The sequence below is a fragment of the Microchirus variegatus genome, assembly GCF_963457635.1.
Source record: "Microchirus variegatus genome assembly, chromosome: 13".
Lineage (NCBI taxonomy): Eukaryota > Metazoa > Chordata > Actinopteri > Pleuronectiformes > Soleidae > Microchirus > Microchirus variegatus.
Window position 1 is genome coordinate 705,928 of NC_139814.1, and position 19,645 is coordinate 725,572.

Here is a 19,645-nt window from a genome sequence, read left to right on the forward strand (position 1 = left end):
CACGACCATGAGGTTTTTTCTAAGCACCTCGCTCTCTCTCTTCCACCTCACCGTCCTTAAGACTCTGCCAAGATCTGCGCGGTCAAGGACTGGCCCACTCCCTCCACCCGCAAGCAGCTCGAGGAAAGGCCAGGTACCCCTCAGTCGTTGTCAGGGTCTGAGTATCGCCCCAGCACCCCTGGCATTTAACAACCCTCTACATCTCTGGCTCCATCAACCACAGCATCTACATCTAGGTCCCGTAGCCCCAGGGAGAGACGATCAACACCGGCTGTTGCAGCGCAGGCTACCCGGGAAACCAGAAGGGTCCAAAGACAACCCACCGACATTGGGGAGCGGCTGATGTCTTTGCTGGAGCAGCTGGTGCCAAAACCACATATGCCTGATGGGGAGCTCGATGAGGCATACCACTTTGCCTTGAGCCAATGTTGCACAGGTTAAATAAGGACAGTCGGCAACAGGCAAAAATTCAGATCCTGTCACTTCTACACAACCTTGAAAGAGGCCAGGATCAGCAAACCACTGATCAAGAACAACCTCCAACTTTACCTTCCCCCCGCTCTGGAACAAATACCTCACTCCTCCCACTTTCAACCCTTCTTCTCCCCTTCTTCCTAGAGCACCGCCTGGCCCCACTCAAGGACATTCTGCCTCACAAACTGAGTCATTTACATTTGCTGAAATGCTGAAGTCTGACTGAGTAGATCCGAACGCTACGGGGCCATACTACACAAACATTTAGTAAATGTGAAAGGAGAAAAACGTGTTTGTTGTTTTTGTGACTGTATTCTTTTTTTTTTCTAAGATCTTTTATCTTTTTCACTTTTGCTATTTTGTAAACAGTCACTTTATATACTTCTTATTTATATGTTAACATTTTTATTGGTGTATTTAAGTATTAAACACATTGTTTTGTCAGCTTGTGGTCTGTGATTTCAGTTGTTTGTGGTTTACCTTATTACTACAGCCAGTCTCTGCTTAGGTTCTGTGGCAGCTCTGTAGTTGGTGCTTTGCCTGGTCACTTCAGGGCCAATGAGGGATAGAAGTTCATCCATTTGCTCAGCACTCATCCTGAAATACTGTTGGTGGCGTTGGCTGTCCAGACTTAGTTCAGCCACCAGATGGTGAAAATCGCCTTGTTGTCTTCTTTGCAGGTTGAGAGGATGAAACCAAAATATATAATATAAAAATATATAATTATGAAGAATGAAAGCTTTTGTTTTATAAATAAACAAACGAAGAATGTTATTAATAACTGTACTTTTAACAGTATTAACTATGTAATTACATTGTCAATACAGCACAGAAAAGGAGTACATAATGAAACTACATATAACCAGACAACTTTAGAAACCACTAGCAAACTTCCCCATGGTAGAAGCACACTATTGAGGATAGATGGCCAGATCAACAGTTCTTCCACGTCAGAGAATGAAAGAAGCTGTGTTGTTGTTGTTTACTTTATACACACAGTCTATCGCGGGATCTTGCGAACTTGCGTCCATTCGAGATTATCGCGTGATCTTCCGTGAATACCCCTGGCTCCCAAGGCTGTTACGCGCCTGGTGGGGGTTGCCACTGGGCAGAGGTCGAAGCAAAACCGCGCCGCTGACGTGCTGTGGCTGTAATGCATCCAGTGGAAATCCGCCTATAGGCAGGACGTCCTTAAGACGCCATATTTTTTCCTCCCGTTTCCCCTGCTAACCACCGAAACGATGTTGTGATGGCAAATGCAAAAACTGCGGCCAGCACGTGCCTGTCTATACCCGCTTAGAGTCTGTCCAAGATCAGTTTGGAACACCAATAAAACAATTCCAACGAGATGTGAGTACACTGTGGAACAGCACCTATTAAACGCTGGAGGGCAAGGGGGGGGACACCGTCTAAAAAAATCTGAGCTAAAAGCCTGGCCAAGTGTCTTGACAGTTGTACATTTGAATACTTACTTGATGCCACCCAGCGTCATCCAGAATCTAACTCATGTGGCCCCCAGGCAAATTGAGTTTGAGACCCCTGAGTTAGAGCTCACTGACGTGTGTCTACCTGCAAAGCCAGAGGATGAAAAGGAACAGATTCTCTGATGTCAGCGGAAGGTATAAGCGAGCTGGTATCATCAGGGGTCATGTTTTGGAAAGAACACCCGACCTGCGCGTGCGCGAGATGGAGACATTCAGTGCAAGTATCTTTTGCATGTTTCTGGTATGTTATTTCTGGTGAAAACAAAATGCAAGGGAATATTGTATTGATTGATGATGAGAGTAACCAAGAGTGCTGAATGGGCATTTAAACGACATCGCAGCATGATAACATACATAAACATTGAAAACAGCTGACTCTTTTGGCCTAGGGTTATTTCTGTCTTTACTGATATGTAATGCTGAGGAGCTGTCCTGTGATTTGTTAATTGCATGATGGAAAACAGATATGAAAAAAGAGATCATGAATTTATTTTATAAATTAAATTTTACATTTAAATACAAGAACTTATCATCAATATTTGTTCTAATTCACTCACAAGTATTGAAACATTATTTTAGCTGTATTTTTGTATCTAAATATTCGCTAGAATTTACTAACTTGGTCTCCTGCAGTTTCTATGATCCAATGCCACGACCCATGATGGTGTTCTTTGTGTTTCTCTCTGATTATATAACATTTGGGTCCAAACAGCGCCACCCAGAGGCCAAAACTGTAGTTTTGTAGTTGAGTCTCGCAGACTCCAACGATGACCTGGTAAAGCAAGCTGGTGTCAAAACCAGGTCTGGGGTGAAAGTGGACAGCCAGCACAGCTGTTGAGCAGGCAGTGAGTTATATGAAGCTGGACATCATCGGCATGTTCATGTTCCTAATGCAGCTGGTGGATCCACAGGGGAATGAGATCATGTAACATCAGGGGTTTTCAGGCCGGGCCCCACAGCCACCAGGCACTCGCACACGGGCCCCAACCCCAGGCCTGGCTCCAGGGTGAGACCCCTGAAACCCTCTCTGATATCCTATTCGACCAAGATGGCGGCGCGTGAACAACGCGAGGCTCAGCGTCTCTTCAGAATCTGCTATTTAGCGATTTTTTACCTGCTCCTGACCGGATTATTTGCCGAGAAATGCTCCGCGTTGCTGTCCTACAGCAGACAGGAGCTTCTAGACATCTGAACTCAAAACTCCGATGGTTTTATCGCCGATCTCCGACTCATCCCAGAGATCTCCAGAACACCGGAGGCTGCTCACTCTTCCCGGCCGGGCGGAAGTGCATGCAGGTGGCGGAGAGAACGTAAACAAAGGCGGGGTAAGCGCGGAGGACTACGAGCTAAGCTAAAGCTAACACCGCACCGGCTCCCTTTACCCAGCATTTTCCTTGCCAATGTCCGTTCCCTGGCGAACAAACTGGATGAATTACGGCTCTCCATCACCAACAACAGACGGATTATGGACTCAAATGTCATGATTTTCACGGAAACATGGCTTAACGACAACTACCCGGACAATGCTATTGAGTTAGCAGGACGTCACACACACCGTGCCGACAGGGTAGCAGACGACTCCGGCAAGACCCAAGGTGGAGGTTTGTGCATCTACATTAACAAAGCTTGGTGCAGGGACTCTACTACTACCAAGAGACACTGCTCATCTAATGGGGAGTTTTTAATGGTTAAATGCAGACCTCATTATCTCCCAAGAGAACTCACCGTCATACTCACTGCAGTGTATATCCCCCCGGACGCTAATGCTAAGCTAGCAATGAAAGAACTTTATGCTGCCATTAGCAAACAACAGACCAAACACCCTGAGGCTGATTTTATTGTTGCAGGTGATTTCAACCACTCCAACTTGAAGACAGTCCTCCCCAAATTCCACCAACATGTCTCCTGCCACACCAGAGAGGATAAGACTCTGGACCATGTTTATTCCAACCTGGCTGGAGCCTACAAAGCAACACCCCTCCCCCACATTGGACTTTCAGACCATCTCTCCTTGTTCCTCACACCTCGGTATTCACCACTCATCCAACGTGTGAAACCCACTGTGAGGACAATAAAAGTGTGGCCAGAGGGGACAGACGATGTGCTCCAGGACCAGTTCAAGAACACAGACTGGAACAGGCTCAACCGCACAAACTTGGATCAGTATGCCTCATCTGTACTGGACCACATCTTCACCACGGTAAACAGCGTCACCACCCAGAAACAAATAACCATGTACCCCAACCAGAACCTTGGATGAACCAGGACGTCCGTCTCCTGCTGAAGGACCGTAACACCACCTTCAGGTCAGGGGATGCACAGGCCTACAAAACAGCCAGGGCTGAGCTGAAAAGGGGCATCAAGAAGGCCAAGCACCACTAGAAAGGGAAGGTAGAAGAACACTTCTCCAACTCAAACCCCCGACGTATGTGGCAAGGGCTCCAGATCATCACAGACTACAGGACCACCAACCCCTCCCCCGCCTCCTCTGATGTCTCCTTCCTTAATGAGCTTAACAACTTCTATGCTCGTTTTGAGAGGGGGAACCCAACAACTGCAACCAAGGCAGATTTGACTCCAGGCCACCAACCATTGACTCTCTCCCCCACTGACGTGCAAGCGGTGCTGAGCAAGATCAACATCCACAAGCCTTCAGGTCCTGATGGCATCCCTGGACGTGTTCTCAGAGCGTGTTCTGGGGAGCTGGCAGGAGTGCTGACGGACATATTCAACCTGTCCTTGGCGCATGCTGTGGTACCGGCCTGCTTCAAAACCACCTCCATCGTCCCCATACCCAAAAACTCCAAGCCACCAAGCCTCAATGACTACCGCCCGGTAGCCCTCACCCCCATCATTACAAAGTGCTTCGAGCAGCTGGTCCTAGCACACCTCAAATCCTGTCTCCCCCCCACCCTGGACCCCCACCAATTTGCATATCGTCAGAACAGGAGCACAGAGGATGCAGTCTCTATAGCGCTGCAGTCTGTCCTCTCACATCTGGACAATAAAAACACATACGCCAGAATGCTGTTCATAGACTTCAGTTCAGCATTCAACACAGTCATCCCCCTTCAACTCATCAGGAAACTCACCGACCTCGGCACCAGTTCCCACATGTGCAACTGGTTACTGGACTTCCTGACCAGCCGGCCCCAGCATGTCCGGCTGGACAACAGCAGCTCATCCATCATCACCATGAACACCGGTGTACCACAAGGCTGCGTGATGAGTCCCTTCCTCTACTCCCTCTTCACCCATGACTGCAGACCTGTCGACTGTTCCAATACCATCATCAAGTTTGCAGATGACACCACGGTGATCGGTCTCATCAGAGACAATGAGGAGACCGCCTACAGGGAGGAGGTGGATCGTCTGGCTGAGTGGTGCGACACCAATAACCTGCTGCTCAACACCGAGAAGACCAAGGAGCTCATCGTGGACTTCCGGAGGATTGCTGAACCACATTCACCCATCCACATTAACGGGGCGGTGGTGGAGCGTGTGAACAGCTTCAAGTTCCTGGGAGTCCACATCTCTAAGGATCTCACCTGGACGACCGGCTGCTCCAAGCTGGTCAAGAAGGCTCACCAGCGCCTCTTCTTCCTGAGGACCCTAAGGAAGAACCATCTGTCCTCTTCTAAAAACTTCTACCGCTGCACCATCGAGAGCATCCTGACCAACTGCATCACAGTCTGGCAAGGGAACTGCTCTGCCTTGGACCGGAAGGCGCTGCAGAGGGTGGTGAAAGCCGCCCAGCGCATCACTGGAGCACCACTTCCTGCCATAGAGGACATCTACAGGAAGCGGTGTCTGAAAAGGGCTGGGAAAATAATCAAAGACCCCAGTCACCCAGCTCATGGACTGTTTACCCTCCTGCCCTCTGGGAGGCGCTACAGGAGCCTCCAGACTAAGACCACCAGGTACCGGAACAGCTTCTTTCCAACAGCTGTTACACTCCTGAACGCTCCCTCTGGACATACATGACAATAACACCTGGACTGAACCAGTGACAACCACCCGCACCTTATCATATTCTGTGCAATACTGTAAATACTGCAAATATAATCACATGTACAAAATAATTATTCCCCGGCTGTAAATAAATGCTTACCACCCATAACTATAATCAACCGCCATATATACCATATTTATCTTTTATATATATGTATACTGTATACTTTATATTGTGTATATATATTTATATTTGTATACATGTACATTTGTAACATACATATTTAATTGCTAACAGCACTTCTGAATGGATGCAAACTGCATTTTGTTGCTCTGTACTGGTGACATGTGCAATGACAATAAAGTTGAATTCTATTCTATTCTATTTCAATTCATATTGAGTCTTCAGAGTTGCCAAGGAAGACCCTACCGGGGGCAAAATAATTAGGACACTCAAACTCCACAATGATAAGGTGCCGATTCAAAGAGGAGCATCTATAATTTTAGTCTATTAATTATTATTTACTAAATTATCTATTCACCATAAGAGTAGAAACGTATTAAATTGTATTGAAATGAGACATAATCTCATAATCAATTAATAATAGACACGTTGTTCAACTCTAAGAGAAACACAGTGGATGAAGTGAAATGAAGAGTTGAGTGTAAACTGATATGTCACCTGCCATGGCTCTAGACTTTGTAAAGGAGCAAAGGTCCTCTATCTGGCTGACACTGCAGCATGTCATCAAGAGCATACGCCAGAGCGTACACAGCCTTATACACATTATATTCTGGTATGAGGTTTGAAACATCCACCAATTCATTCTCCACATTCTCTATAACTTCCTGTCCAGTGCATAATTCTCCTCCAGCTTCCACCCAACCTGCTGGAGGTGGTGCAAGTCTACACTGAAATGTGTGTTCCCAAAACTGATTCACCTGTAAACAATTGTTGTTTTTTACACTGACACTATTTAATTTTTTATCAGATTGAACATCTAAATTCTTACCATATCATGTCCATGTGTAGTGTTGTGATGTAGGCCAGGACGTATTTGTAACAGGAAGTCTCTGAGCCCCCATAATTCTCCTCGACGGATGGCGATGCCCAGTGTTCCACCCAGGTACGGCATAAGGTGAGGAGTCTGGAGCACATCAGCACACAGCTGATGTCCAGGCTTCACTGGCAATCCACTGCAGGCCTGTAACATTCTGCCTCACCACCCGTACATTTAATTATAACAAATAATATAAATTCATACTTCATCCTTTTCATATTTGATACAAACCAATATGATTTTGCAAAACTAACAGAGTTTTACAGTGAGAGCATCTGTATACAATTTATATGAAATCATCAACAACAACTGCCTCTTTCATAAGGTTAATCATGTGACTCTTATTTTCAAACACAATCACCACTCGAGCTGTAGATTTCCTCATCACATCCACTATTCTCCTTAGTTCAGCAGGGTCATTTCCCGCCCGATCAGTAGGGGTCGCTACGCAAGGTTGTTGTGCTTCTGGCTACAGTGAGCAATGGTGTCTGAGAGAGAAAAACTGTTGTTGTTGTTGCAACTGAATAACATTGAAACATAGATACTTTTGATACAAAAATGGAGACGTGAAAGACGTGTCCGGAGGTGGTATGAACGTCCACTAAATGTACCAAGACTAATGGCAGGCAAATTTAATCTAGTAATCTTTAGTCTTATTGGAACGATGAGGGACATGGACGAAGAAACCCACTTCAGGTACTTCCGAAAGTCGGCTGGCAAATTTGATGAACTTCTACACCCTGTACGACCTCAAATAATCATCAGTGCACCCACCGCATGCCCGTTGATGCCGCCCAGAGACTGGCCGAGGACCAATCGCAGCCCTTGCCGTCTCCGTTGTCCCTTGACGGAGTAACAGACACAAAATATTTCATGCAGCCGGAGACAATGGAGAGGCTCTCCGACGAAGTAGAGGGCTCTGCGTAACCGACGTAGAGCACTTTACGCAGCAGTAAAAATTGGGCTTCAGTCAGCGCAGGTCAGACAATTGCGACAGACAGACAGTACATGTTTAAGCTAATGCAATGTCTGTTTCAGCTTTAAAGGGATGCATATCCCTCACTGTGACAGACTGGCAAAACAAAAACAAAAAAACAGATGAATGAGAAAAATTGTTTGTATTTAGAGATTGATACAAAACTTTTATTAGGCCTCAAACCATGAACACCATTCCCAGTATTATTATCATAAATTAAACAAATTTATGTTTTGAATTTAGTTTTTCTCCACACATTTTACTGTACCTGTGTTACTATATTATAAAAACTAAAATAAAATATGGATTACTTTTGTCACAGGCAGTTTTTTTATCACTATGTGCCTCTACCCATGATGGCTTTCTTTGTGTTTCTCTCTGGTCTGAACAGGATTATATAACATTTGGGTCCAAACAGCGCCACCAGGAGTCCAAAACTGGAGGCCAGGATGGCAAAAACCTCCACAGCATCTGCATATTTGCCTGGTGAGCTGATGTAAGCAGGGACAAAGGCCACCCACACTGCACAGAAGATCAACATGCTGAAAGTGATGAGTTTGGCCTCATTGAAACTGTCTGGAAGATTCCTTGCTAGAAAAGCTAACAAACAACTGAGGACAGCCAGTAAACCAATATAACCAAGTAGAACTGCAAAACCAACTGTGGACCCAACTGCACACTCATAAACTATCTTGTCACTGTGATACTGGGTGTTTTTATGAGGCACTGGTGAAGCAGATACAAGCCAGACAGTGCAGACTGCTGCTTGAACAGAAGTCAGAACTAGAACTGTCCCTCTCTGCTGCACAGCACCAAACCACTTCAGACTGGACTCACCTCCTGGTTTGGAGGCCCTGAACACAGCCAGAACCACCATAGTTTTCACCAGGATACATGAGACACAAAGCACAAAGCTGATGCCAAATACTGCATGTCTTAGTTGACAAGTCCATAATCTTGGTCGTCCAATGAAGAGCAACGAGCAGAGGAAACAGAACTTTAGTGACAGCAAAAGCTGGAAACTGAGTTCTGAATTGTTGGCACGAACTATAGGTGTGCTGCGATGATGGATAAAGATGCCCAGAACAACAGCACAGATACATGTGCCCAACAGTGAGATGGTTGTCAAGCAGATACCCAGAGGCTCATGGTAGGAGAGGAACTCTGTTTTCTTAGGAACACAGTGGTCACGCTGGGGGCTGGACCAGAAATCTTCTGGACAACTGGTGCACTCCATGGAGTCTGTGAAAAGAGGGTGATGAGATACATGCTATACAACATCTCTGAACTGTGGTGTTTAAAAGTTTACACTCACCAGTTGTATTGCTGATCTTTCCCTCAGAACAAGGGACACAGTCAAAACAACACTCAGGTTCCCCCTTCTTTCTGGCCATGCGAGTACCTGGAGGACAACTGTCACTGCACACTGACCGAGGAGGCTGTGTGGAGTTAAATCAGTGTCTGTTAGACTCATCTATCATGATTAAGGGAAAGAGTTGGTCGTTTGAATCCAAACAGGTAATTTCTTACTTTTTCAAAGTTCCAGATGATTTTGTCTTCATCCAGTGTGAGTTCTATGCCTTTGAAGGCTGACCTCTTAAACTCACCCACTCTCTGAACTTTTGTTCTTCCATCAGGGAGCCACACCCAGTTCATGATGTCGTATACAGGTAAGGCATCACCATTTTCATCAAATGATACCTCATCCCCAAATGTTGTGCTGAAGTTTACCAAGTCCAAGTAATACACAAGCTTTGATTATTGGAGTAAGATATATAAGGAAAACAAGAAAAATGATGGCTCAATTGTTGTTTCACAATTTTCTCAACATGCACAGCAGTTGAGAGCTACTATATACATACTACATACTACTACTATACATATACATTTTAATCATTTAAAATCACAGAAAAAATAAATGAAGGTTGTCATGTACAGTGCCTAGGTATTAGACCACCTGTCATAAAAATGTGAAAACAAATACTCAAAAATCTTTCAAAGACATGTTTGAAACTAAAGAAAGACGCAAGCTTCCGCCAGTGTGTTCGGCGAGTGGTCTTCCACAGGAAGATACCGGTCTGCCTCCCGGTGGTTGGGGACTGCTGGTCTAATACATTTGTTAAGCACAGACCTCCATTCGACGAGTCTATTTTAATCAACAAACTGGTGTTGATTTATGCTTCAAGTGGATGAATTTGAAATTATTGCAAAATGTATTGAGTGATGCCCTATAGCCTAAAATATTGTGATCTTAGTTTTAGGCCATATTATTAAGGCCTAGATGGAAATGACTTATTTTAACTGTATTATTTAACTTATGTTTAGCAAGTATTATGTGAACACAGCAGTGCCTACAATTAAAAATTCATACTGATAATTGCAGGAATAAAGACATTATGTCTTTACACCTTGTAAGTCACATTGTATTACCATTATTAACTTACTCTATGACCTGCAATTGCAATCCAGGGAAAACTAAAATGTATCAGGACATCACAAACCAAATAGTTACGTGAGATGGAGTGTAAACTGATATCTCACCTGCCATGGCTCCAGTCTTTGTAAATGAGCACAGGTGTTGTTGCTGAAAGGTCCTCTCCCTGGCTCACACTGCAGCATGTCATCAAGAGCATACGCCAGAGCGTACACAGCCTTATACACATTATACTCTTTCCTGAGGTCTGAAACATCCACCAATTCAGTCTCCACATTCTCTAGAACTTCCCGTCCAGTGCATAATTCTCTTCCAGCTTCCACCCAACCTGCTGGAGGTGGTGCAAATCTACACTGAAATGTGTGTTCCCAGAACTGATTCACCTGGAAAATGAATCATTTTCAAATTAATCCTTAAATAGTATTCACATGAACATCAAATTAGAGGGATGTCACACAACTCTCACCATACTATTCCTATAACTGTTGTTGTGATGTAGATCAGGATGTATTTGTAACAGAAAGTCTCTGAGTCCTGGTATTTCTCCTCGACGAATGGCAATCCCCAGTGTTCCACTCAGGTACGGCATGAAGTGAGGAGTTTGCAGCACAGCAGCTGTTGTCCAGGCTTCACTGGCAATCCACTGCAGGCCTGTTACATACTGCCTCACCACCTGTGTGTGATGAGCTCACAAGACTGACTGGCTTTTGGACCATTGGGAGAACACAAAGGATGTGGAGCGTGTGTGAGGGGGCGGGTCTAGGAAAGTGGAGAAAGAGCTTGGCGTGTATGTTGTTATCTAAAGGTTCCTTTTTAACGAACGGTAGAGCTGCAAATGGAATTGGTTTGAGAGGATTATCAGGAAACAAACATCTGAAGAACGACTGGTGATTCTTGGTTTCTCACCAAGAATCACCAGTCAGTGCCAGACAGTGCTAGGCAGCAAGTTGAGTGTTTTATTCCCTCTACTTCCGCTCCCTCCCCTCTCCCACTGTGAGTATTCCCTGACATGTCCTCCATGATAGCATTCGGCTTCAGGAATTTATTCCTGAACCGGAGTGTATCCTCTTCCCTCCACTGCTGCACCAAACTTAGTAATATGCAGTAAGAGGAATGGACCCTTAACTGCTCACATCTAAAATAATTTAACTGAGCTGCAGACTTTGTCGAATGTTGATGTCAAAATCTATTGTTAACTACTCCAATCCCCAGACTCCCTACCCACCGACCTGCACTCAACTGACACCTGTCACTCCCTAATGCAGTTTCTCAATGAGAAAATTCATAAAATCCACCAGCACTTAATTTCAAATTCTTCAACCTGCTCCTCCTCTGAATTTCTCCCACAGGGTCAACCATTCTTCAGAACATAATTAATCTGTAAATCCAAGCCCTCCACATGTCACCTGGATCCCCCTCCTCAGAGCTCTGGTCAAATCCTGCCTCTTGTCTGTCCTCCCCTTCATTTCTGCCATCACCTACTCTTTACTCCTGACTGGAATTTTTCCCTCACTTTAAAGCTGCAGCCTGTCACCACAATACTGAAAAAACTGGTTCAGATCCCGATAAGTTCAATAACCCCCGCCCCCTTTCTAACCTGCGTTTCATCACCAACAATTTGAAAAAAAAACTGTTTCCACTCAACTCCACTCCCATCCTGGATGAACAATTACAGTCTGGTTTCTGCCCCCGCAATAGGACCGAAACTGCTCTCACAAAAATCACCAACACCCTCCTCATGGAAGTTGATTCTGGATGACGAACCATTCTCATCCTCCTCGACGTGAGTGCGGCCTTTGGCCATTACTCTTATCATTTCATTATCAGATCATTCGGCTTGGATCATTCAGATCCCAGCCCTTCCCTGTCACTGCAGGTGTGCCCAGGGGTCAGTGCTGGGGCCCCTTCTCTTTTTCATCTACCTCCTTCCCCCTGGCAATATTTTCCACAAATTTAATATCCACTTCCACTGATTCATGATGACAGTTTTTCCCTCATTATTGACAGTTTCCCCCTCCCCTCAGGTTAGAGTCTGGGTGTCATCCAGGACAGCTCACCAATTAATCAATCAATCAAGTTTTATATGTATAGCACTTTACAATAGCCAGACGGTACCCAAAGTGCTTTACATAAAATCACCATCATTCCAATCCCACATCAATAATAGCAAGCAGATCTTTAAACCAAAGCTCTGCTCCCCATATCTGGAATTCACTCCCACCGGACACCCGGAACTCTGACTTTCTTCCTCTCTTTGAATCCAGAACTCATCTGCTAAAAAAATAGCTTACTCTCTGTAGTTTCACTGTTCCATTTTCTGTTTACTGTGCCGTCCTTCTCTGTTGTTTTATTGTGTTGTTTTTTTCTCGGTAGAGTGTCCTTGAGTGTTTTAAAAAGTGTTTATTAATAAAATGTATTATTATTATTATTATTATAGCAAAGTGTGTGCTAAAGGAGAGCTGCAGCCCATAGGCATCGTCTATGGTTGTGGTGAGGAAGAAAGATGGGTCTGTGTGTTTCTGTTGTGATTACAGGAAGCTAATTAATGTGACACACTGAGACGCCTACCCACTCCCGAGGAGAGTAGCTGGATGCTCTGGGTCATGCACAACCCTTCTCCTCTTTGGACTTGATGATGGGGTACTTCCAGGTGGCTGTAGCTGAGCCAAACCAGGAGAAAAAGGCTGTAACCACACCTTGGGTTGTACTAATGGACATACATGCCATTTGGGCTCTGAAATGGCCCCGCAACATTTCAACACCTAATGGAGGTGGTTCTTGGTGACCGAGCCTTCAAGGTGCTATTGGTTTATGAAAATACAAGGACAATGACGTCCCTGTACTTACAAGGGACTTTGACAGTCGTTTAGAAAACTTAGATCTAGTTTTTGGATGCCTTGATGTACATGGTTTGAATCTTAAGCCCAAAAAGTGCTTCCTACTCAAGACCAAAGTTGTCACGGTTTCAACCTTAGCATAACATTTTTCATTGTCTGTTTCATTCTGTTCACTAACTCTCCTGGCCCATTTCCCCTTGCCCTCTGCCAGATTGTAGCGCCAAACCTAGTTATCCAGTGTTATATTCTCTTTGCTTCTGATATTGCCTGAACCTGTTTCTGACCTGTGGACCTTCCCGTTTGCCTGCTCCTTATTGGATTTGTTTGCCTCGTGGACTGATTTACTGGTTTGATTCCTGTCTGTCGTCTCCTTGTTGGATTTGTTTGCCGCGCAGACTGACTTCCTGGTTTGAATTTTGCCTTCCGAATAAATACTGCCTGTTAGATCTGCACTGTTCTGTTTTCTGTGTCGTGTTTTTGGATTCTCGCCTGCCATTTTGTGTAAGCCTGACAAAAGTCAAATATAGTAGTAGTGGTAGTGCGCTTCATGTCTTATTACAGGCAGTTTGTCCCTTATTTTGCACGACTAAAAAGGCCTTTACATGCCCACGGGGGTCTGAAAGAAATTACAGAAACTACAGTGCTTTTAAACAAGCTACTTGTCACTGAGAAATGTCTCGACTTGTTGCTGTATTCTAAGTTTACTGTCTTACTCAAAGCAAATAACAAATTACAGGTATAACATGATGCAGAAAGCTTTTAGATTCTACAAAAGAAATTTCATTAATAATATATTTTCACAACAACATCTATCACAGAGTTAATCTGTGACTCTCATATGCAAACACCATCACCACCAGAGTTGTAACATATATACATTGACATAAATTTATTGGCACTGACCTCACTCATTAGTTGGATCATTTGACCCTTATGTGCAAACACGATCACCACCCGAGCTGTAGATTTCCTCATCACATCCACTATTCTCCTCACTTCAGCAGGGTCATCACCCCAGGGCAAAATCTCTGTGTAAGCCAGACAACCTCCACCAGCTGGACCCAGATCAGAGTGAAAGGAACGGGCAGCGTGGAATCCATAATCATCATCACTGATGATCAGACCTGCCCAAGTCCAACCAAAGTGTTTTAGAATCTGAATCATAGCATTCACCTATGTGGACACAGAGCAGAGGGATTAGTGCACAGGCTGGAATCATCTTTACTAAAAATCCTGCTCAACAGGTTAATCAAAGACTCATAATCACTGTCTTTAAGTGTTGCATTTCTGACACCACACAACTCTGTCAATGAGACATATAACATGACTGGTGACACACTCTTTTCTTTTTGTAGATAGATTTTCACCTGAAAAGCATCACTTGGGATCGTCCTAAAGAAAGATGGAAACTTCTGTCGGTCACTGAGGCAGGAACATGAGGCAGAATAACTCACCTGTAAAACAACGCACCATGTATCTTTACAAAAAACTCAGACAATAACATGAATAACAGCCACGATTTAAGGTTGATTACTGGTCACACATTTGTTGAACTAATTTCATTTGGATCTAAATTAATACAGTAAATTAAATATTAATAGGAATGTTATATGCATCCTGGCATTTAATTAAATCACAATAATGGTTTAGGTGAAAAGACATAAAAACTTACCGTAGGCACTCTGTACAAACCTAAGACTGTGGATATGGCAATAGAACGTGTAGAAGAAGAATCACCCACAATCCCTAGGACTGGAGGAGTTCCTACACAGTTCTCCTCTAATATAACTTGCTCTTCTTGACCACTGACTAAGGTCAGTGCTGCACGAAATGCAATTCCTACTTGGACACAGTTGTCATACAGACTGTATCCCAGAGTCACATTAGGTAGCAGGTTTGACTTTCTGTTGATCTCATCAATAGCAAAGACCATGGACTGAGCCAGTCTGAATCCTACAATATCAAAACTGACAAAAACAAGCATTAAAATTAAAACCCTAATAAATTAATCAACATGAATTAAACGTTCATACACCTACAATATAGTAATTTAACATTAACTACACAGCATCGAAAAGAAGTATTAATAATCTTAATTCCTATCAGCTTTGTTCTGTTTCCCTCACAGACTCACTTATAGCAGGTAGGCTGTTGTGGCTCTGAGGTAAAAGACAGGTCAGGATAATCAGGAAATAAGTGAAGTCTGAAAATTCCTCCTAGAATCACATCTCCAGGTTTGTTCATCCCATTTAAATGAAACTGTCCCTTTAACTGACAAGTGGAAGAATAAAGAGAGGATGACACAGCAAAGGAGAAGCAGAAATACAACATTAGGAAGAGAAGACTGCTGTCTAAAAATAACCTCATGACTTTGCTCTGGTTCGTCCCTGTCTAAGTGCAGGCTCATCACAATAGCACCACATTTTATGTATTTGCAGTGTTGTTTATTTTTTAACACACCACCCATCAGTGCAGAGGAAGAAGCTGTAGGGCCGGGCCTGAATGGTTCTGACTGATTAATTAAACTATCTATTTAAACCTCTTTTAAAAGACAAAAATAAAATAAAATCTGATGCTGAGCAGTAGCAAAAACATGACACAAACATCAGGCAAAACAGATAAAACACAATCATACAAGTACAGTGACACCGTGTCATTTGAAACAGTTAAAGACTGTGATGTTGTTAGTGGTCATTGAGAAAATGCATTTGTTGGCTTTTTCTACTGCAGCTTCTTATGAGGAGAACTTCCAAAACAAGGCAATCAGACATGGCAGACTGCGCTCCATTCACACCAAAAGCCTCTGGCGGCCTCTGCTGGTCATATTGGCAAGTGCAAGTGGTGTGTAAGCACAAACAAACAAACAGACTGTTTCAGCTTTAATGTGATGCATATCCCTCACTGCCACAGACTGGCAAAAAAAACCTCAAACCAAGAACAGTATTCCCAGTATTATTATATTAAATTAAACACATTTATGTTGTGAATGTACTATTTCTGCACACATTTTTTCTCTACATGTGTTACTGTATGATAAGAAAAATATATATATTAAGGTCCAAACAGCACTATCAAGAGGCCAAAAATGGAGGCCTGGGGCCACATGTACAAAGGTTGCGTACGCAAAAAAATGTGGCGTACGTCCTTTTCCACACTCACATTCAGATGTATGACATATGAAATGACCGTGGAAATGTGAGGTGCCCACGCCAACTTCATGGCTGGCGTACGCACGTTTCTACAGCTATTGTTCCTTTGGCGACACTTAGTGGTGATGCTGGGAAACTGTTAATAATGTGAAAACAAGTAGTCATCAGAGTGATGTGCACATCAGAGACACACTTATGAACAATTAACACCTTGCAAATGGTGCAATCCGACGTGAGCGAGTATTTAGGGAACGCAAGGATTTATTTGCAAACAATGATAAATGGCTCATAATTCATAAATCATAAGCTGATTTCGGTCAGGAGTGTGCCAGTCAACCCTCAGCCGAGCCATGCCAGCTGTGTGGGACGGAATCATCCGAATGTCATCCAGGTACATCAAACTGCAATACAATGGTGTTAAACAGGCCAACATTAACGCGCAATTTTCAGCGAGAGCCGGTTTTCCTAATGTAATCAGAGCTATTGACTGCACACACATTGCTATAAAAGCGCCGTCACAGAATTTGTTTACGCTAATAGGAAACATTTTCATGGCTCTGTCAGCCACGGCGCACTTCTGCATTCATTAATAGTGAGAAATAAATAAAACAATTAAGTCAAGTGTTTAATATCCTGCCATCTTTACGCACGAGCGATGAGTATTGTGAGCAGCTACTTGTATGACCTGTTGCGGTCACTTCGCTTCAGCGGTGAGTAGAAACCCTCCGCTTCACCTCCACCTTTAGATCTGACCATTTCTTTTTAATCTGTATGTGTGTGTGTGTGTGCTGCTCGGATCCCATGGCATTTACAGACACACACACACACGCTCCCACTCACGTCTTTGTCATATTTATCCCTGTTGACAGGGTACTAAACAAAATCTCCCTGCGCGTTTTAATTCATTCACTGCATTCATTTTGCTGCAGGAACCCCTTCAGTGGTCTTTGCTGTTCTGCCCTGTGGGCGGGATCGTGGTTGTCGCCAGGGGTCCGTTTCACAAAGCAGGTTTAGTGAAAACTCTGAGTCTGTTAACCCTGAAATGAGGGAAACTCTGAGTTTTCCGTTTCACAAAGGGAGGTAAGTCAAACCAGAGAAAGAGGAGTAACTCTAGCCTGTTTCACAGAGAGAGGTAACTTAAGCTCTCGGTCAGTTACCATGGTAACATGCTCTTTGAAACTAACCTGGTCGGGACCAGGTTTTTCTCCGCAAACCTTGAGTTTCTCTCTGTCTCCGCCCTCTTTCAGACACACACGGTATTTGATTTCCTCATTCATTCAGTCAGCAGAGTTTTAGCGTAGTATAGTTCTGCTTCTGTTCTGCGTTTACATTAGAAGTTATATTAGGTGGAGACTATTTTCACTACCATGTCCGTGGATGAAGGTGCAGCATTACTGCGCAGAGAATTAAATATTCGTCTGGAGATGATTATCAGACCTCATATATGTTCTTACATTTCCAGACACTTTTCTTTTTGAGCGGAACTGTTTCCTTGGGGTCCCGTCCCCAAATTGGGTCGCGAGATGCTTTCTGGGGGTCGCCAAATCATTTTGGAAAAATATATATAAAAAAATATATTTTTTATGTATGATTTGGCGACCCCCAGAAATCATAGAAGAAAAAAAAATAATAATAATAAAATAATAATTAAAAAAAAGAATAAAAAATATATATATTTTTTTTTTATTAATTTTTTTTTTTAATTAATTTTTAAATGTTTAAATTTTTTATTTTTTTCCCAAAATGATTTTGCGACCCCCCAGAAGTCAGGTCCAATAGGGGATGCTTTCTGGGGGAGATGCTTTCTGGGGGTCCAAATCATAGAAAAATATATATATAAAAAAAAAAAAAAAAAATTTAAATTGATTTTTTTAAATCAAAATTAAACCGAGCGGTTTTCCTAAATGATTTGGCGACCCCCAGCGTTGCATGTGTGTGTGTGTTTGAGTGAATGAGTCCTGGGGAGTGTTGAAGTCTGTTCTGTCATCTACATTACAAGTTATATTAGGTGGAGACTATTTTCACAACCATGTGCTTTTGACAGTGATCCCGTGGATGAAGGTGCAGCATTACTGCGCTACTTTTCTTTTTGAGCGGTACAGTTTCACGTCACAGTTCATCATTTACATTCACAACCTAATCAGTCCTTACATTTCAACATTAACAACCGGAGTCACGCTCTCACATCACAGCAGATATTGTGTGTTGCGCTGCGGTTTAAAAAAAAAAAAAAAAATGTACTTACAAATTTACAAATTTACACGTTTCTTTTATAGAACGTCATAGATGCAGAGCACTTGAACGTGATATAAAGAATGAGAAGTCATTTATGTGTGAAAACATCATTATTTTGGGGATAAAACAACTGTACAGTCAAACAGCCACTTCATATTTACTTCATGTAAAACATGATCAAAATGAGGTTAATCTCATGAGATTATACCGAGGTCTTACCTGTTTGAACAATGTTTTTATGTTTCATATTAAACTGCTGCCAACTGCGCTTCTCCCCCACGGGATTACACCTAAATTAAATAAATTAATAATCTACAACTCAAGCAGTTTCCCGCTGTAATATTATTGTGATTGTGCAAAGGACGACATTTAAACTTCCTCATCATCATCATCAGTGTTCTCTCCGACGTCGTCTCCCTCTCTTTTGCTGCTGTTACACTTCCTTCTAAAAACTTGCTCAAATTCACGCATTAATATTTTCCAACTCCAGTGGGTGAATAACGTCACCCTCCGCTTCCTCGTTGTCATGGTGACTCGTTGAAACGGGGCTCCATTCATGCTGTCTTTTTATACTTGTGGCGCACGCGCTTAACTCGAGGTGAAACTACTCCGAGTTGAACAAACTAACTCAAATCAGCTGTTTTGAAACCGAAAACTCAGAGTTTCCTTTCTCAGAGTAGATCAACTCAGAGTTCAGGGTTAGACTCAGAGTTTGTTGAAACTGCTTTGTGAAACAGGCCCCAGGATGGTAGGACTCCCTGCTGGACAGGAAGGGTTAAACAAAACAAAAAAATGTTGCTGCTTGAACAGAAGTCAGAACCAGAACTGTCCCTCTCTGCTGCACAGCACCAAACCACTTCAGACTGGACTCACCTCCTGGTTTGGAGGCCCTGAACACAGCCAGAAACACCATGGATTTCACCAGGATACATGAGACACAAAGCACAAAGCTGATGCCAAATGCTGCATGTCTTAGTTGGCAAGTCCATAATCTTGGTCGTCCAATGAAGAGTAGAGAAAACAGAACTTCAGCGACACCAAGAG

General features: G+C 43.3%; 2 protein-coding genes across 2 annotated transcripts in view; both read right to left on the minus strand.

Annotated features, from left to right (window-relative positions):
* The window catches only part of LOC310935482 (extracellular calcium-sensing receptor-like), a gene marked incomplete at both ends in the record, with an annotated part of 132,380 nt that overhangs the window by 23,241 nt on the left and 89,494 nt on the right, over positions 1 to 19,645 (minus strand). The window lies entirely within an intron of this gene.
* LOC310935825 (extracellular calcium-sensing receptor-like) lies at positions 8,284 to 12,184 on the minus strand (the record flags this gene model as incomplete). The annotated part of the gene is made up of 4 exons (XM_083899785.1): positions 8,284 to 9,188; positions 9,262 to 9,385; positions 9,477 to 9,698; positions 12,110 to 12,184. The coding sequence occupies 4 exons, from the start codon at positions 12,182 to 12,184 to the stop codon at positions 8,284 to 8,286; spliced, it is 1,326 nt and encodes a 441-aa protein (XP_083755911.1).